The sequence below is a fragment of the Mya arenaria genome, chromosome 1 (assembly GCF_026914265.1).
Source record: "Mya arenaria isolate MELC-2E11 chromosome 1, ASM2691426v1".
Classification (NCBI taxonomy): domain Eukaryota; kingdom Metazoa; phylum Mollusca; class Bivalvia; order Myida; family Myidae; genus Mya; species Mya arenaria.
Genome location: NC_069122.1, coordinates 12448849 through 12470183, shown reverse-complemented (window position 1 = coordinate 12470183; position 21335 = coordinate 12448849). Strand labels below are relative to the sequence as shown.

The 21335-nt window shown below is 33.9% G+C and overlaps 2 protein-coding genes across 2 annotated transcripts; both read left to right on the top strand.

The window, feature by feature from the left end:
- The first annotated feature begins 1180 nt into the window (after nucleotides 1-1180).
- On the top strand, nucleotides 1181-5047 carry LOC128240799 (uncharacterized). Its single transcript, XM_052957686.1, has 2 exons — nucleotides 1181-1564; nucleotides 2710-5047. Exons 1-2 carry the CDS (start codon nucleotides 1273-1275, stop codon nucleotides 2937-2939), a joined length of 522 nt encoding a protein of 173 aa, XP_052813646.1. The 5' UTR covers nucleotides 1181-1272; the 3' UTR covers nucleotides 2940-5047.
- Nucleotides 5048-17453: 12406 nt separating this feature from the next.
- On the top strand, nucleotides 17454-19411 carry LOC128240794 (caprin-2-like). Its single transcript, XM_052957671.1, has 2 exons — nucleotides 17454-17742; nucleotides 18878-19411. Exons 1-2 carry the CDS (start codon nucleotides 17454-17456, stop codon nucleotides 19294-19296), a joined length of 708 nt encoding a protein of 235 aa, XP_052813631.1. The 3' UTR covers nucleotides 19297-19411.
- The last annotated feature ends 1924 nt before the right edge of the window (nucleotides 19412-21335 follow it).

Genomic DNA, 21335 nt, shown 5'->3' with positions numbered 1-21335 from the left:
AAACGTCCGTTTATATATATTGTTGAAAACGTACCATAATTATACAAAGGTCACTTTATTATGTTATAAGCAACAAAAAAAAGAACTTCTTCATTTTTGCTGTGCTGTAATCTCTTTTATCGGTTAACAGTTTCGCTCAACATTTCAGTCTCTGAAAGACGGTTAATGCATTTGCTTGCATTTTTAGTGATATGTGTATCAACTTTAACATTTAAATTCGCATAAAATTATACTGGGTAATGTGTTATTATCAACGTCTTAAGCGTCGAATTGAATAACCTTTAGTATCAAGCAGACAGTTTTCTTGTTTTTAAATCCAAATGATTTTGCAAAACGACCAGGTACGCTGATTAATATATTTTAGTTGTGTATCTGATCAATAACATGTATTCATATTTGTTTGCAGCGAAATATCATACATTTACCTGAAAATGTAATTGTCATGTTTTCGTCACTCTTATACAATTAGTTATTACTTATTGCGGGTTGATGTATGTGTTCATATTTTGTATTTCGCCGTGACTATGTTTGTAATGGCCATAGGTAGTAGATGCCGCTTTTGACAAAATATACTTTGAACTTGTTTTATAACCGTTTAATCGGTTTCCGCATTTTAAGCAAGATATTATTATCACGGCGTAGATTTCTCGTGCAACAAGCCTGAGGTCTTCTTAAACAATACCGCGTAGTAGATGTTATGATACTAGGTTCAATAAGTTGAACATGTTTTGCAAGAAAACTCATTGCATTATTGAATACAGGCATACGTTGTTTCTCAACGGACGTTTGCTTCACGAACAAATCAGTCTGAATTGATTGCCATATCCTGTTTATCTTAGCCTTGGTTCTCAAAAACAAATATATTATAAGTCAGGCTTCAGAGTTAAACACTATTTTCGCAATTTCCCGTGGGAAAAATTAAGATATAAATCTAGGACTCATCGCACTTGGATCATTATAAAGTGGAAAATACTAAAACACATGTCAGCTAGATATAAATCTGTATAATAATGCTGCTTATCTTGAACTTCCTTGATTTGACAATAGACACCTGTGGCAAATTTGCGATATCCCTTAGGAAACATAATTTTCTTCAAACGAAACTGATTGCAAGATAACAAAGCCCCAACCAATAGCACTTCCTTCAGTTTATAACAGACATATAACAAAACAAGGATGCTTCATCGAAGGAAAATTCTCAGCATAAAATAACTTGTCTTCGATACCTGGTTGCAGACACAACCGGCTTTGGACCCATACAAACTACTCGAAATGCATGCTCAGCAGAAATATTTCATTCTTTTTTGTACATTTTCTTTTGTATTCGGTGATGAGCCCCGTTTTAAATCACGATTTGAGTACGATGAGCAACTATTGGAGAAAATGATTCGCATGGAAATTGAACATGAAAAGTGGGAAAAGCGTATAAATGAAACTATGGGAAAAATTGAGAAACAGAGAAATAGCATTCATACTGATTTGGAAGTATTGCGAAATGAAAGAGAGGAGTTTGACAAGCACGTTAACGAGACGCTGATTGACATGATGCAGCAACTATCTACATGTAAGTGTCACTTATTATATTAATATAATTAATTTAAGATTATTTTTTAGTATTAATTTCCAATTAATGAACATTTAAAGAAGTTCATTGTATAAAATGATGAAATAAGGTATCTGACTTTTAGTGGAAGAAAGTCATATTGACCGATATTATGTTTTGCCAATGAATATCATTTCATATGACTCTCTAGTGAATAACTGTTTCATTATATGACAAGTTTTAGATTTATATCAAAATTTTTCTTTTACCCACTGAACAATCTAATAAGCACTACTTTTTTAAAAAGGTTTGCATACAATTTAAGTGTATTAATATGACCTTTTTCCTTAATAACGTTATTATATTTTATTTTACCAGACCTAGTTAGTCGGAAATGACGTAAACGGATTATCTTCGCTACGATCTAGTTGAATGTCCCTTTTGTATGTAACTGAAGAAACGAGAAACAGTGCGGAATTATTGCTAAATAATGAGCGAAAAAAACATAAACAACATATTTCACTCTGAGAAATTGTTACTGCGCTGTAACTGCGTTTTTGCCAGTTCAATGGTAATATTATTCAAGCTATTATAGACACATATTTTTCCAATTTATATTCATCAAGTTCACACATTTCTGTTGATATAAGTACTTCATTTTTGTTTCAAATCCAGAGGTGTGCTTGTTTTGTGCACAACTACAAGAAATGTATGTTTAATATTAAATATTCTCAAGAAATGTGTATATAGTTTGCATCACATGGGCAATTAAAATTCCACCTGTTTAATTGCAACACATACTTGGTTTAAACTATATTTATTGCAAATCCGAATTCAAGGTATACAAAGTTAAAAATGACATATTCATAGGATTAAGCGTTGAAAATTGACATAAAAAGTAGACAACAAGACAATTTATGGAATGTACAAAACAAAAACTCAAATAGAGAATTCGCTTACGATAATGCTTACGAGCATATACTTTATCTCGCTTCTAAAAATATACAAGTGTTAAATGCAATACGCATGTATTAAATAATGACTGAAAAGGTGGTAAGCGACACCAACTTCTTCCTAGCGATCATAAAACAAAATTGATTTTTTTTGTAGCGAGAATATATCGTAAATAATTCCAACTTTCATATGTTTTGTTCTTTTTTTTTTAGCAAAAAACATTAAAGTTTTGTTCCGAGCTTGGGAAGTCTCGGATTATACCCTATCAACTGCAAACGACAAAATCATCTTCACTGACGTGCTCGAAAACGTTAGCGGTGGCTACAGTTCTGCAACTGGAGAATTTACAGCACCAGTTGCCGGGACCTATCTATTTTCTGTTAGTCTGTGTGCGGTAACAAAAAAAACATATTCTACAACATTGTGGCCAAAGAAGACGTAGTGACATATGGACATTCTTACAGTGTATCTGGCTACCCTTGCATTACCGGAAACAGTATCGTGCAGCTTGACGTCAATGACGTCGTCTACGTCAAATCCACATACAGCAATGATGTACTTGCGACTGCTGTGAAGGACTCGAATGACGCAAAGGCCAATTCCTTTTCAGGCGTCCTTTTACACCCAATCTAGAAAACACATATCCTCAAAATATGTTCACTTAAGGACAATGCCGACCCTAAACGTTCGCCAGATTGCTAAAATATGGAAATTGTAGACCCAGCTATGGACTTTCGTTTATATTAATGACATTGTTTTTAGTCGGAATGAATTTTCATTCTGTTATGGAACTTTTAGACAATCAGAATGATTATTAAATGCAAATCGTATTTTATTTGTCAATGTGTCATTTATTGAAAAGTCAATAAATTACAGAGGCGATTTGCTTTACACAGTTTGTCAAATGTGATTTGTTAGAGTTGATTCATCATTTGTTTTTTTATAATTGATTACAATCATCAAGTATTGATTTGTTTTTGAATTTAGTAGTTTACAGAATAATTCTTTAAAAAACCCGATAATATTATTGTTGTTAAAACGTTTGAAAGAGATATTACGGCACGATTAATATCCTATTTTCGAGTAGAAATCAAAATAAGAGTTTGATAGGTGGACTACGTCAGTCGTAATATGCTAAATATATTCATTTTTTGTGTGGCTTCTCCATCTTTTCAAACAAGAAATCCCAATCTTAAATACAGTTGGAATTATTGCCTTAGTTCCCTGACGCTTTACAGACCGACTTGTGCTAAATGGAATATGTTAGGATATGAAACGCCTGCCATCTGATACTTTTATAGCAAACGCAAACGAACTATGTCAAAACAAAGCAAGGTTTTTGGATTAATTTAGTTCTAAAATGAGGGCATATATGTACCGTGGCACAGCAGTTTTGTGATAGTATGCATTTGTGACATTAATTAGCACATATGAACATAACGGTCTTAGTGTTATCGTAATTGCGGATGTCCGTCTGTCCCGTCGCCAGCCCTAAATAAGCATGGAAACACTCTATTATTAAAATTTTTGAAGAAACCTATCTAAACTTTGAACAAATGTTTATCGCTTTCAGACCGGTTAAGATTGACACTAGTCCAGATCGGACTATAAGATAAAAAGTTATGGTCCTCGATTAAAAATATCATTTCAGTACACATAATTTCGCAACAACAGCTTTTATCTGATCGACATAAATTTTCTGTCGAGGCGAAAACTAGGTCACTTGTTGAACTTATAGAATGTTGTTGAAAGCAAAAAAGTGTAAACTTATCAAACCATCGTGAAACTTGTTCAGCATAAATGTGTACATCGAATTTTAATTCGAATAATAATGAGTCACGATATGTCAAAAACTCAATAACATAGCTAGGTAATATATAATGACATGTCGTGTGCAAAAAGAACGCCCATATTATCAAAGGAGATAGTAAGAAATCGCATACTCGGAATATTGATCACAGTAGATCTGTATGGTTTTGGAGCTACAGTGTATATGCAAAACAATAGTAGTAAGAATTTCTACAAGGCCAAACAGCCACACACTTTTTTTCAGAACGATATAGGTAAGACGGCAGATAAATTTGAACTCGTTCATATATCTCTTGTTACGTAGTCAGTAACTGAACTAGGCATATATATGTAAATACCGATGATACAATGTATGAGCTTCATAGTACCAAACCGATTGTGTTTGTTTAGTTTATTTAAACTTCATTTATTGTACAACGATTGTTCAAAAAGTTATACTCATTTATGGTTTAAATCAAACATTTCTGTTAAGAAATTGTTATATAAATAACATCGTTTAGATCTTTCAAGTATCATGACATTTGTAAATAGCCTCCCATAAAATCTTATTACTAAATTTATTATATATCACAAAGATTGATTTTTCTTTTTTTTCGATACCTTATTGTATGTTCTTTTATTTAGCTCACTTATATTTTCTCTTTTCTTTGTATTTAGGTCATGCATCGTTGTTACCATACTGACTATTTATATTCGTGCTGATATGTTTTATATTCTGTCCAAAAAACTTTTATATAATATGTTTACGCCAATAAACATTTATGCCTCTCTGTCTGTCTGGTAAGTCACTCTCGTTGGCACGTCCTAATGCGAAAGAGTCGTCAACCAAACTAACATGCACCCAGGTTGAAATTTTACAAACTTGTTGGTTATAGTGTTTATTGTTTCATCTTAAAATTACCAAATCGGCCAAGAAACACCAACACAAAACACGTACAGAGTAGGAATAGCCCTGCCAATAAGTCTTGGTCAATATAACACAGAATTTCAGTGTGTTGTCTTTTGTCGTGTGTGTACGTTTGTGTCTTTCGTTCAGTGTCGTTTTGGTCCATCCCTTGTGCCTCTTAACAGGGTTTACATTTTAAATTTGGGTTTGTTAATTACTATAAATAATTTTAATATGAATACAATTAAACTCATACGTTCAATATGAGCTCTTATCGACTTAAGAACACGTTGGCGACAATAGAGGGCCTGTCAATGTATGTTTAGTAAATTTTAGTTTGTAGGTCGTAATCAATACTTACTTTTTGACATGGCATGTTAAAAGAATTAATGCGCCGAGGTTACAAAAAGGAACAAATAGTTATATGCGGTTGAAAATATTGCGATTAAAATACCCAGTTTATTCATATACGTTCATAAGATTGCAACGTGAATTTCAATGTGAATTAGAAAGTAATCGGGTAACAAGCTTCAAGATTCAAGATTTGACTTATTAATTAAGTAACTTGAAACAAAGGGTTCTTCATTGCATGATAGAAATAATACATTCAATGAAACATATATACAACGATGACACCCAATGACTCAACAGTCAATCAATTAGCATCTCTCTATCATACATTTTGTCAAGCCCTAGATACCAGGAAAGAAGTTTGAGTATTTTTTTGTGATATTTCAAAAGCTTTCGATAGGATTTGGCATAAGGGACTATTGAATAAACATGAATCAAAAGGAATTGCAGGCCCTCTTCTCCGCTGGTTCTCGAACTATTTCTCAGACCGCTCTCAGAGAGTTGTTATTGATGGATCGGAGTCGAAACTCCTGAAGCTTCAAGCTGGAGTCCCGCAAGGGTCCATACCTGGGCCATTACTATTTATTGTCTTCATTAATGACATCGTTGACCAAATTCAATCAGGAATACATCTATTCGCCGACGATACAAGCTAATACGTGGTTTTTGATGACCCTGTTACTGCTTCTGTATCTCTGAACGCAGATATCCAAACAAATCTCCCAATGGGCTGCGCAATGGTTAGTTTTATATAACCCACAAAAACAGAATCTCTCATCATATCACGTAAACATAACAAACCATTTCATCCTCCTGTCTTAATGAATGGAAATCACATACAAGAGGTTACCTCGCACAAACATCTTGGGCTCACTTTTTCAAATGACGGCTCATGGCAAAACCATATTCTAGCAATTGTAGAGAAGGCTTGGAAGAGAGTACATGCTCTCAGATACCTCAAGTTCGTCATAGACAGGAAGTCCCTTGAAATAATGTACAAGACGTTTATAAGGCCGACTCTTGAATATGGTGACATTGCATGGGGAAACCACACCCTTCGAGATGAAAATCTACTCGAACAAGTTCAGTTAGAAGCACTCAGAATTATCATTGGTGCTACTTAGCTTGTTAATACTGATAAGCTTTATAAAGAGGCTGGGTTTAAACCAATAACGTCACGCCGAGAGCAACATAGACACACTCTGTTCTATAAGATGATAAATTCCATGACACCAACTTACCTTTCAAATCTCATTCCTAACTTAGTACAAAATGTTACGTCCTATAATCTACGGAATTCTGCTTCTACAATAAATTTCTATTGTAATACACAGGTTATCGCAAAGTCATTCATCCCATCCACTATTGCCTCATGAAAGAGTCTGAAACAGTGTCGTTTTTTTAAGTCACGACTATCAACACTTTATCAAATATTAAACCCACCAACCTATTATTATGAAGGTAATCGTTTCGACTCCAAAATGCACTGAAGAATAAGGACCCATTGTAGAATTTTAAAGGAGCACTTGTTAAAACAACAACAACATAATTCCAGACCCCTACTGTCAATGCGGCCAGATAGAAACGACCGAACACTATTTCTTTCACTGTCACTTATATCGCAAGCAAAGACAGATTCTCTTTCGAAATTACCAATCACCTCAACCTGTTAATTAAAACACCCTTATTCGGTAGTCCTCATTCTGATGACATAACAAACCGTAACTTATTTCGCCATGTTCATAAGTTTGTCTCAGCCTCAAAAAGGTTTTCGTAATCTATTATTAAGGCCTACTCGGGAGTGTCCCGAAACACAAGCCCAAACCAGTTCACATACCTACTTTTCACTACCTCTTTCTCTCCTGCCATCTCCTTTCTCATTCACATACAAGAGGTTACCTCGCACAAACATCTTGGGCTCACTTTTTCAAATGACGGCTCATGGCAAAACCATATTCTAGCAATTGTAGAGAAGACTTGGAAGAGAGTACATGCTCTCAGATACCTCAAGTTCGTCATAGACAGGAAGTCCCTTGATATAATGTACAAGACGTTTATAAGGCCGACTCTTGAATATGGTGACATTACATGGGGAAACCATACCCTTCGAGATGAAAATCTACTCGAACAAGTTCAGTTAGAAGCACTCAGAATTATCATTGGTGCTACTTAGCTTGTTAATACTGATAAGCTTTATAAAGAGGCTGGGTTTAAACCAATAATGTCACGCCGAGAGCAACATAGACACACTCTGTTCTATAAGATGATAAATTCCATGACACCAACTTACCTTTCAAATCTCGTCCCTAACTTAGTACAAAATGTTACGTCCTATAATCTACGGAATTCTGCTTCTACAAGAAATTTCTATTGTAATACACAGGTTATCGCAAAGTCATTCATCCCATCCACAATTGCCTCACTATCCACACTTTATCAAATATTAAACCCACCAACCTATTATTATGAAGGTAATCGTTTCGACTCCAAAATGCACTGAAGAATAAGGACCCATTGTATAATTTTAAAGGAGCACTTGTTAAAAAAACAACAACATAATTCCAGACCCCTACTGTCAATGCGGCCAGATAGAAACGACCGAACACTATTTCTTTCACTGTCACCTATATCGCAAGCAAAGACAGATTCTCTTTCGAAATTACCAATCACCTCAACCTGTTAATTAAAACACCCTTATTCGGTAGTCCTTATTCTGATGACATAACAAACCGTAACTTATTTCGCCATGTTCATAAGTTTATCTCAGCCTCGAAAAGGTTTTCGTAATCTATTATAATGGCCTACTCGGCAGTGTCCCCGAAACACGAACCCAAACCAGTTCACAGACCTACTTTTCACTACCTCTTTCTCTCCTGCCATCTCCTTTCTCTACCACAACCGGTCAAAACTCCGCATAAATAATCTTTATACCTACTCTTATTCTCCCTTTTATCCTTACTACCGATTATTTTCTATTTAAGTTAATTTGACTTATGAATAAAAAATACTTTACTGTCTACGCTATTTTTGTACATAACGATACATTTGAGACTTCCGACAACCTTTCCACGTGTATTTTTCTATATTGCTTTAAGTTGTGTATACCAACCATATCGATGTATTAATGATATAAATAAGGAAAGAAGTCTTAATATTAGCTCTAATATATATATTCAATCCTCTACCCTGTATACTTGTAGCATGCTGATATATTAACAACATATGAATAAATAATGTTTAAACCAACGATGACATCATCGTTGTGAAATCTTAGACATGTTAAAGGAACTTAATAACCAATATTTTAATATTCAACTTTGTATTAGATAATTTTACAATACACGAACATTTCACTAACACCTTACAGTGAGGATGGACTTACAACTTATTAGTAAATATTTATATTATATTTGCCATGACGAAAGCTAGATTTTTTAAGATATATTATGGTATGCAAAAAAACCCATAATAGGTTAACCTTTAATAAAGATCATAAAACAATATTTATGACGACGTTCAAATGCTTTAAAAATAAATATGCACAAGTTAAGCTGAACGGAATGATTCGTATCTTGCATAAGATCAATAAATTTCGACATACTAGGCCTAACGATATATTTTCTCAAATATGTTCTACGTAACTTGTGAGACGTGAGTCTCAATTTAGTAAGAGGAATTCTATACTTAAAAGCAAATTTACCCAGATACATAGAGCGTTCGAAAGAAGTTTTAAACTACAGTTTCAAAGTCTTTTCTACCCTCTAGTATTGCGTCCTGGAACGACCTCCCTCCTGAGATTCGCGACTCAGAAAGCGTATCAGTATTCAAATCAAAAGTCAGCGTTCTCTTTGGTAAAAAAAATTCTACAGTGGTGATCGCTTTTTCAATATGCAGCATGCCAGGTTAAGGACTCATTGTAGCAACTTGAAAGAGCATCTCTTCTCAAAAAACATTATCGATGACCCACTCTGTACATGTGGCGAAATTGAGACAACTGCACATTTCCTTATGTATTGTCCTAACTACGCTGAACAAAGATCTGAATGTTGAGAACCTTCAAGCTTTTATTCCTATTTCTACTGACCGTCTCATGTACGGTGACTCCAGTTTTCACGAGCAGTCAAACGTGGCTATTTGCAACGAAGTGCATCGTTTTTTTAAAGTAACTGATCGTTTCACCCCATATGTTACTTAATTACTACTGCGAATTGAATTTACATCAAGGCCTACACCGAGTCTTTGGGCTGGGCGACCTTACTACCTTACTTTCTATCTTCTTCTAACTTTCCCTTTTTACCTATTGTCTCAATATCTGACTAAAATAACAAACAAAGCCCCATCATGTTACTTCAACTCGGAATACTTCAGCAGTTCACTACAGTACATTTGCAACAAAATAAATACTGTTTAAACCAAGTTTTAAATTGTTTGTATGTACATAAGACTGGGCTGTTATGTATGGAGTAATACCAAGATTGTTAAAATAATCAATACGGCATTCTTTAAAACTAAATAGAACTATTTCATATCGAAACAGCTAGGGTTTATCCAAACATCTGAACAACCAGTTGTGTTAAGCAACATTTTTACACTACTAACCCAATAAGTTTTCCCTTTCGTACAATCTGATAAAATATTATTATACATTGTACTAGCGATAATATTTTCGTTATTAAAGATTTTAAACCAATATTTTATAATTCGTGTATATCTGATTATATACAATGCATATCTACCTAGTTCACCATAAATTGACGGTGTCGATTTGGACTGCTTCAGATGAACCCTTTCAATTTCCTTATTTTTCCAAATCCCCAAATTTCACGACCGTAATTAAGTATTGATGAGAAAAATGCATCAAACAATTGACATACTGTTCTTGGTTTTAAAGGCTTATTTCTAGCATTTGTAAGACGGATATTAAGAGCCTTTAAACCATTACCAGCAATTGTCAATTCAGTATAAAACTTCCAGTATAATTAAACAGTTCCAAGATAGTTGAAATTATCATCAACTTCTAAGTTACAGCCACTGAAATTCCGTTTTTCAACAATTTTGTCAGGACCTCGTTTTCAAAACTATTTTACTTTTATCTGGGCTGACTTCTAATCTTTTGCAAATCTTCTGGAAACTGTCCCATTATAACCATATCATCTGCAAATAACATAAGTATGAAATATATTCCTTCTAAAGTAACACCTGAGTCTATACTATCAAATAAATACAACTCCAGATCTTCTAAAAATAATAAAAACAATATTGGAGACATAACTTCCCCTTGCTTTAAACCTAAAGGACATTCAAAGAAATCAGAAAATGAACTACACTTCCTATCACGTGCTCTAACCTTAGAGTACACATCGCGTACTTCAACGTTTAACCACGAACACCTACATTATATAACTTAACCGAAGACCATTGCTATAAATACTGTCAAAGGCTTCTTAAAATAAAAAATGCACAGGCTAAGCGTTTATTTTCATTCCAAAATTTACTTATAGCAGCATTCAGCACAAAAAAAAAAATGCACCAACTGTTGGGCGATCTATTCTAAAACCAAATTGGGTATTTCTTATAATATCATTATTTTCGGCCCAATCTGTAGTACGTTAATTAAGTATTCGTGTAAAAAAATGTAGACAAACAACTGACAAGCGTCATACCTCTATAACTATTTACATCAAGGGGGTCATTCTTTTTAAAGTGACACTTTTATTCAAAATCACTACATACACATGTATAACAAACATATATTTTGAGTGATAAACCCTCATCTACTTACTTAATAATGCATTTATGCAAAATATTAATTACTGATAACACTATTATAACTGTGTGTTTAATAGCTCAAAACGCAAAAATATTAAATGATTGGTGAATGCTAAAATATTTAATACGATCTACTATCGTCTCATAAGGCAGCAATACCGTGTTTTCTGCACATTTCTTTCAAATTAAACTCGGTATCCTTCATAAGCACCATTGTTTTCGACATATATTCATTTGGTTTGGTATATTAAAACAATTGTATTGAATGTGTTAAATCTTATTGATGTAATAGTGCATTTTTAAACAAAGTAACTATAAAACTTTCCAGTCATTGGTCGGGTAAAAGTTGCAGTAAAATATTCATTTAAAAATTCGTCACCAGCGAAAGCTTTATTCTTCTTATAAACTTTTGTTATATTTTCAATTTCCTGCACAGTGATTGGAGTATCAAGCTCTTCAAAAAAATTTATCACTATAAAAATGATGATTGCTTCAGAAATGCTCTGCGTTTACATTTGATGCATTTTTCATCCAAAAGTGAAAAATAGCGAAAGAATTCATCAGTGCTGATATCATTACTATTAGTTTTTTATTTACTGAAATGCCTCCAAAAATATTTTGGTTTACAGTGCTTAGGTTTTTTATTTAGCATATATTCTTCTTTTAAACGAGGCATTTATCAATCTTTTTAATTCGCCGATTCATTCAATTTCTATAACTATTATATTTACTTAGTATTTTAATATACAAACGTTAAGCATTAAAGCAATCTTCATCGAACAAGTAAGCCGTTTTACATACGCCTAGATCAACAAATGGCTTATCAGTTACAATGGTAGTTTCTGCTACATAAATAATGACATCTGTAAATTTTCTTATACAATCATTAACAGCAATACGACTATCAAACATAACATCATTTACAAAATAGTAGCTAAAAATAAACATTTTGTGTGATTAACAATGCTTAGTAAGCTTAGTTTATTTTCACTTATCGAATACAAAAGTCGTTAATTCTGTTTAAGAACAGAATAAAAAGATAAAGAGGATAAGAAGAAATAAAAAGGGTAGGGTGGTTGGTTTAAATGAATTACTTACAGTGCCTATTCTTCACTGAGCCCTTATTAGTAGTGCTGAATATCACATGTTTACAGAAAGGAGACAATCCTGGTTGGGATTGATTATAGTAGTAGGAAGTGACTGTCACTGGCTATCAAACCATTTTGTTATTTGAATAAAGATGTGAACTGCATCGAACAGTGTCTTATTTTGTTTTTCTGTAAAGGCAGTGTCACCGTATAGTAAATTGCGAAGCGTTACGTTAGTCAAAGCCTCCACAGAGTTGAGCAGATGTCTTCTTTGTTCAGTATAAAGGGGACGGATAAGAAGATAATGATACGTTGTTTTCTGAACTCCACACGCACAGGTGGATGAGGGCACAATATTTTTAACAAACAGGTGATGGTTCAATGTACTGCATTCGTTCCGTAAGCGAGCGTGAATGACCGGTAATCGACGTTTTCCATAATAAAACAGAGTATTTGGTTTGGAATTATCCGACTTAAGGTACGAGATGCTGAGATTGATGAAGGAAGGTATGAATTCAAATAAAGTGACGTATGTGTACGAAAGCTAGATATATTGGATGCGTTTCGAAGTGATCTTGTTGATGCTTGACCGACTGTCTGAGGAACCGAACTTGAAAGATAATCAGGGGAGAGACCATTTTTGTTTGTAAAAGAGTAAAAGCTTGTGTTTTCACGCCTTGATTCCAAGCTCTCAAAGCCAGATTCAATGTAAAGCAGACGCAAAGAAACAAGGCTATTGCAGCCAGTAACAATGCGTTCACATTCGTTTTGAATTTTGTCATGATAATTTTTTTCATACTGTGTACACTTATTCCAGATGACATATGCATACTCCAAGATTGGCCTAATAAAAAAAAAATGACCTCCAGAGACTTCATATCCAGTTGATAGCATAGACGTTTCATAATGTTAACTCTAGACCAAGTTTTTTCTTTAATAAATTTAATGTGAGTATGCCAATTGCCTTTATTAGAAAGAAAAATACCCAGGTGTTTGGGAGATTCAGCAAACGGGATATCAGTGTCAAACATGTACACAGGCGGATGAATGGATTTGTTTCGTTTTCGAGATATGACCATTGATTAGATTTGTTGGGATTGAACTTAAAAAGCCACTTATCAGCCCAGATCGATATTTTGTTTATATCTGTCTGTAGTTTTAAAACTGCAGTCTGGAGGGTGTCCACTATAACAAATAGACTTGTATCATCAGTAAAAAGGTTGACATTTGAATCTAACTCGTTGACTATGTCATTAATGAATACAAGAAACAAAATAGGACTCGAAATTGAGCCCTGGGGAACTCCAGCTTCAATTGATTTTAATGCAAAAGTGGCTCCCTGAATAACCACACACTGGCGCCTATTCTCTAAGTATTTGGAAAACCAAGACAGTAAGTGACCACAAATGCCTGCTTTTTCGAGTTTATACAGTAAACCACGACGCCACACTTTGTCAAATGCTTTACTTATATCAGAAGAGGCAACTCGTATTTCAAGACCATTGTCGAGAGCTTGATAAAAACTATTATAGAGGTAGGTAAGCTGGTTGACAGTAAAATCACCTGGTAGAAAGCTGGATTGGGATCGGTTAAAAAAATCTGTATCACGAAGAAAGTTGAATACATGTTTAAATATAATTCTTTCAAAGACCTTCTCCATAGTATTCAAAAGAATGATTAGGCGATAATTTGTTGGGTTGGAAGGATCCCCCTTTTAAAGACAGCGCAAACATTCGAATATTTCGATTCGATTCGATTTTCAATGCCATCAGGCCCAGATGTTTACCAACCGAGAGACTACTTATAGCATCTTTGACATCGGAAGGTACGATAACAATCGAATCAAGTTTAGCATTATCATTAGTTAAATCAAGTTCAGGTAATGCTTGAGTTGAATCGTCAACGTAGGTCTGAAGGACAAAGAAATCATTAAGGAGTTCGGCCTAGACTTGGTCGTCTGCAACGCACTGACCATCTAATGGGTTGAGTAGTGGAGGAATGCTTTGTGGTTTAACCGGATTGATGAATGGCTTAAGTGTTTTCCACCAGTCCCTAGAACTAAATTCACTGGATTTAAGTTTCAAAGCAAGAGAGTCAAAGAATTCAATTTTGAACTCCGAATCAGAGCGACAACTCGTTACGCAATTTGTGAAACTTAGTCCAATGTATTGGATTGTTAGTGCGTTTCATCTTTCTAAAAGCTCTTTTACGCTGTCGAATATTTATTTTAATGTCATTATTTATCCAAGGAGGTTCAAGCGGATTGATAGTTATAACCTTGTTAGAAATACAGCTGTTAGAAATATCAACAATTGATGTAGTAAAATTGGAGGTGAACAAATCAATATTTGTATTCATAACTAGTGACCAATCAGTGTCCAAACGCTTCTGGCAAAGTTGCGTATAGTTCCCATTGTCATATTTCCATATTCTACGTCGAGTAACCTTCTTAACCGGTTAAAGGTATCTAAAAATTGCAAAAATAGGACAATGAATGTTTTGATCTAGAAATGGCTCTCCAACTCCACTATAGACTTAGGAGTTTGAGTTGGAAATAAATAAGAGATCGATAATTTAGAAAGAATTTTCTGTAAAGTGTGTTGGATCTGAGATGCATTGTTCAATGGCAAAATGTTGTGATAAAAGGTTTATTTTGTGCCCCGAACTATCGACTAAAGTGTTCAGGTTGAAATCACCTGTAATGATAATATCCTCAATACCACTTTCTCTCGACAAACCTATAGAATCTTTAATAAGGCTTCAATACTTATTATCAGAGTTAGGAGGACGATAGAACACACCTATCAGTACACGTTTAGATGTTCGTATCTTTATTTCTAACCAGAAACACTGGTTTACCTTGAGTTCGATCTTCTGTAGATAACTTTTAATGGCCTCCGTCGGTGATTCCTTATAAATGGTTTCTTCCGGAGCTTGCGCGAGGAGCGAAGTCAGTTCCGTTGTCTTGTAGTATCGGCACTCCTTCGGCCGGCCGCTGGCTCAGCGCCGGCGGTGGTGGGCTGCTCTCCGCCATGATGCCCTCTTACATTTGATTATTTTTGCATTAGTTGTAAAAATGTATCATTTATTGGTTTGAAAAAAACTAATTGTATTAAAAATTCATAACTTTTTAAACCCTATTCTTAGATTATGACGGGCAATTATCGGTAACAGTTTTGGACCACTCACAATATTTTTGGTGTAGATTTTCGTTGCCTTTGTAAAAACAGGATATGCTTGTCGTGCCTTCAACCTGTTAACGTTATCAATTACTAGGGCGAGCAGGGTGATTACCGATATCATGCTAATAAGAATATTCTAAAAACAAGGATACAATTCGGTCGAGTGTGTAAGTGGAAATCTTCGTTTGACACCCATTCGCCCGACAGGAATGATCTATTAAAGTGGCGTAAACAATACAAGATATAGCAGGTCAAGGACCCTCCCCCCCCCCCCCGCCCAATAACTGTTTTTAAGTATTAGTCAAAAATGGTTCATCTTTAGTCGACCTAATGTGTGTTTTTACAAATATGACAGACAAGAATGCTTGCTTTATTTAATGAGTAGCTCTCAAAACGTTGTAACTTCTACGACAACCAATGTCAGAATAAGAATAAAATGTAATACAACAAAAATAATGCATATATTACAATCTTACATAAAGTATGTGAACAATTCTTATATTCGAAATATTTGCATTGTCTTGGTCATTGCCTAAAGGCATAACAACACACACTGACGTTTGATGTGTGTCTTTGTCTGTGAATAAATCTCAATAAAAGGTGCAATACTTAGTAAATAACTGTTTGAATATTTGCTATTCACGTAAGCTAGACAGTTTTTAACGGATGAGCAGTTATATTGGCAAATAAATTCCGTTGTTGTCAACCATAAACGTCGATGATTAGACATTGTTGAAAATATATCGTCATTTTCCACAAATATCATCTTAAGATATTTACAAGCAAACTATTTCTCTAAAAGAAGTATTTGATTATTTTGTATAGTTTCTTGTTTCGGTTGGTTATTTCACTCAACAGTTAAGTGCGACTAGTATAAGCATTTAATTTGGCCTAAATTATTTGGTTTTAATATGATATCATTAACGTGTTTTAACATCAAATTAAATAGCCTTTATTGAAACACAGACAACACATAAATATATTTTTTTATATGTTATAATTATATATTTTTATGTATACATAATTTATTTTTATTTAAATCGAAAACGTTTTGAAAACACACACCCAAATACGTACTCTTGAAACTAAGTGTGCTTCTCATACAAACATATTTATTCGCGAAAGTTTCGCGATTTGTTTGTCACTCTTATAATTTGACTTTTAACACTGTATTACGCCGTGACTATATGTGTTATGGCCACAGGGCAACGTATAGTGTCCACTTTTGCTCATTGGATTTTGAGGATTTTACGTGTAAGAATGTCGGTGGGAAAGGCCCTAGATAGTTTGACATTTCTGCAAAGTTTTGTGTTACGATATCTGGTTAATAAAATTGATAAAATGTCTTGTAAAAAACCTCATCGCATTATTAAATAATAGTATGTACTTTACAAACGCATATTTTATTCCGTGAATAAACGAGTTTCGTCTGACTTGTCATATCCTTCTTCAACTCTGTTCTCAAAATATTATAAAATATGTTTCAGAGTAAAACGCAACGCAAGCTCATTTTCCCGTCAGATTATTTTGTAATATTAATATAAGCTTCACTGAGTTTGGCTGCACTTGGAACACGTTAAAATCACAAGTGAGCAAGCTATGAAGCTGTATAATAAATATACTAATCTAGGGCGGTTCCATGCATTGCAAATAGGCTATAATGATAGTTCATTTACGCTATCGCTTGAAACATCACTAATTGCATGATTACAAAAGCCAAACCTGTAGCATATCCTTCTAAATAAAGGCTTTCTTATCAGAGACAAATTACAAAACTGCTGCACCGCAGGAAAGTTATCAGTTTTAATTAACTAGTATTTGATACTTATTTACAGACACAAACGGCTATGGACAGATATAATCTACTCAAAATGAATGTTCTGCAGAAATACTTCGTTCTTTTTTGTACATTTTCTTTTGTATTCGGTGATGAGCCCTCTTTTAGAACAAGATTTGAGTACGATGAACAACTATTGGAGAAAATGATTCGCATGGAATTTGAACATGCACAGTGGGAAAAACGCGTAAATGAAACTCTAGGGAAAATTGAGAAACAGAGAACTGGGATTCAGACTGATTTGGAAGTATTGCGAAATGAAAGAGAGGAATTTGACAAGCATGTAAATGAGACGATGATATACCTACAGCAACCGGCTAAGCGTAAGTGTAGCTTATTATATCAATAGCATTTACTTAAATTCCTCGCTTAGTATTTATTTTCATTAAAAGAACTTTTGAAATAGCTTATTGGATGAAATTAAATACACTAAAAGTATCACTATATGTGTTCTGACAAGGGAGCCGTTGCATAATGTACGATATGTTGTTCTGCCAATGAATATCATATCCTATGGCTCCCTAGTAAACAACTAACTTTTTATGACAATTAAATTATTATATACACAAACAAACTCATAAGTAATACTATTTTAAATAATGAAAATGTTGTTTCATAATGGGTATCTTTTTTCCAAATTACTTTATTCCCGACTTTAACCGGAACGATTTAATACATGTCGTCAATAGATTGCTTCGTCCGGTCGAATGTCTGTTTTAATATGTATCTGAAAAAATGATATCAATGCGACGATAGTTGTAGATAATGAATATGAATAGGGAAAACTCAAAGTAATGAGATTATCCATACATATTAAATCACCGATCATGCGAATCTGTTTCATTGGTCTTATAATTTAGTATTTCTAGTTGCTTTTAATATTTTGATATCTTTGTCATCAAAAATGCATATTTTATACAAAAGTAATAACCAACAACTTACAACAGCTCTTAGAATCTATTCCTATTTATTATTTTCGAAATTCAAGCGCTGCTTGTTTTGAAACAAAAACCATTTATAAAAATGGTTTATAATCTAACCCATTCTCAAGAAATAAGATGGGTTTTTGTTGCGACAAATGAACAATGAACACGTAACATGATAATGTTTTGTAAAACAATGGCTTAAACAACTTTTATTTCAACATTACACCTCCATATTTAAGATATTATTGAGTAAATGCATAATTCAAGGATTAACTATGGAAATGATACATGAATAGTGCACAAGTGATATATTTACATACTAAATAATTACGGCAGAACAGCAAACGAAGCTTAGAGGCATAAACTATATCTCGCTTCTGAAAATAAATGCCAAGTGCAGTATGAATAACTTAATTTCAATTAAAAAATACGAAAATAGTAAAGTCATATTAATCATAACACAAAACTGTCTCTTTGTCGAGACAATGTAGCCTAAATGTGTTCGACTTTAACGTGTTTTCAACATTTTCAGCGCCTCACTCAAGAATTTTGTTCCGAGCGCGGCAAGTGGCTGATTATACCCTATCAGCTGCAAACCATATAATTATCTTCTCCGAAATGCTCATCAACGTCGGTGGAGGCTACAATTCTGCATCCGGAACATTCACTACACCCGTCGCGGGCTCTTACCTTTTCACCGTCAGCCTATGTCCGAAAGTTGGAAAGAGCATATTCTACAAAATTGTGGTAAAAGAAGACGTAGTGGCGAACGGACATTCGTTCGGTGTTTCCGGCTACCCTTGTGTTTACGGGAACGCTATCGTGCAGCTTGACACCAATGACGTCGTCTACGTCAAATCGTCTCATTACACTGACGAACTCTTAAAAAATGGGTTGCTCGATTCGTATGATGGAAAATCGAATTGTTTTTCCGGTGTACTGCTTCATTAAACGGCGAAATCAGTTCGCAAACAATTCAAATACTTAGTAAAATTGTGTTTGAACAATCTGAAAAACGGATTCTTTAGATAACTATATGTTTTGTATCTTTTTTTGTGGTGACTAAAGGCTTGAACTCTTTCACGTGACGTATAGAAATTGGAAGCATTGTATTTCTTTCAATCTAACGTAGTTATGACAGATATTCATGTAGAAATGTGTTTTTGTGCTGTTTGCTGTTTTTGGTCAAGTGTAACTTTATCTAATTAAAATGATTGTAGTTTAATTATAGTTTCGAATTGCATTTTTCGTTGATGCTATTTCGTGTAGATACTATTTACCAAAACATAATTAAGATGTAGGCTATTGCTACCTAATTATATTGGAATGAATTGCGGGCTTGATGTCATTATCGGGGTATTAACGCAATTGGGCTGGTCAAAGTGTGTGGAGTCCGAAGTAACTTATATTTACACCAATTGTTTATCATTTCATTCAAGAATTTAAAAAAAATACTTAATTTCATTTAAAATAAATTTAAAGTAACCCATTCCTACACATTCTGTAAATAGAACGACCCGACTGTAACTGCAAGCATTTTTTTCAAATGACGTCACAATATCGCGGGAAAAGATCAATCACTTTTAAACGTAAAATTGAAACAGTTATGGCAACTACACATATAAAATTTAAAAAATGAACACTTTCTAAAATGTTGATTTATATTTTACGGGACCTTCTGACACAATACACACTATTTCAAGATAAATATTTGTCATGTATATTGTTATGCAATGAATTACAATCCGAACATATCCGAAGATGTTGCGTTCATCGATTGATGAACGCAATTGTCGAAAGGCAGTTCATTTAAGGAATGGAAGTTGAGGTGTAAATATAGACTGTTTGACAGTAATAGTATAATAAAACAAAACATTAATAATATTTTTAATAAATAAATGGCTTATGCTGCGTTAAATGGTTATCTTTAGCCTGATCGATATAATTAAAAAAAAACAAAGACATGTCATTTGGCTTAAAAGATATAATGCGCCTTTCGGGCATCTTTCATTGGTGTAGAGGCAGCAAAGAATCTAGCTTGTTTTAGCCTGTTTTCTTAAATCTGGATCATATCCACGATTATGCTTTTATAGATCGTCGTGTTTTTCTTTCCCAATAGTATTGTCATATACTTGTTGTCCTTCGACAGTGTTGGTGGCACTCTCATCATCGTCAAGCAACACATGTTTTAGGTGTAAGCCTTTTTGATAACTTCAAAAATAGCCCAGTATAATTAAATTATATAGGGGTCGTGTAACTGTATCAATACAGCATGTTACGACACATACTCATGCTTTATGCCCATATTGCTTGTACAGATCTTGGATTGGAAACAGACCCCATAGAAACAGAAAATTCCACACAATCAACAAAGAATGGGCAGACACATTAATATAATTTGTATATTTTTACACATCTACATATTCATAAAACATGGCTGTCGGAGTTGTACACTATATTGAAGGAGTAATCACTGTTGCATTTTGATAGGCATTTTGTTTAGAAGATGCAATAACAAATTGAATATACTAGTATGTATCTACCGAACTACCGAAATTATTTTTATTGAACCCGCCCTCCCCACATGCCTTTTATTTGTAGTATTGTAATAAATATGTATACTTTATACAGTGAGATAGGTTGGTTTCCATTGTATCACGAGCGATATATTCGGATTATTCCATGTTTTCTGTTTACAAACAATATTGAAAGTGTATTATAAGTACAACTATTTGTAGAGAATTATGAGCGATTGGTTTGATTTCTGCATGCAGAAATTGGGCTTCAAACATGCAGAACGTTTTACAACTTATATACAAAATTTTATATTATTTTCGTAAGAATTACCTTTTGTAACGTAAACGATCTGGAAGACGATTACATTTTACCCAAGATGTCAAGTGTTTATACCAATATACTATGTTTAAGACATCAAAGTAATGCTCAGTTTACCTCGTTATTGCATACTGATAATAAATCACTTCTCATAA

Bases quoted from the DNA above. Each gene is read 5' to 3' on its own strand.
- LOC128240799 (XM_052957686.1), top strand. From the start codon at position 1,273: ATGCATGCTCAGCAGAAATATTTCATTCTTTTTTGTACATTTTCTTTT. The intron at 1,565-2,709 runs GTAAGTGTCACT...TTTTTTTTTTAG, and splicing joins GATGCAGCAACTATCTACAT to CAAAAAACATTAAAGTTTTG.
- LOC128240794 (XM_052957671.1), top strand. From the start codon at position 17,454: ATGAATGTTCTGCAGAAATACTTCGTTCTTTTTTGTACATTTTCTTTT. The intron at 17,743-18,877 runs GTAAGTGTAGCT...CAACATTTTCAG, and splicing joins CCTACAGCAACCGGCTAAGC to CGCCTCACTCAAGAATTTTG.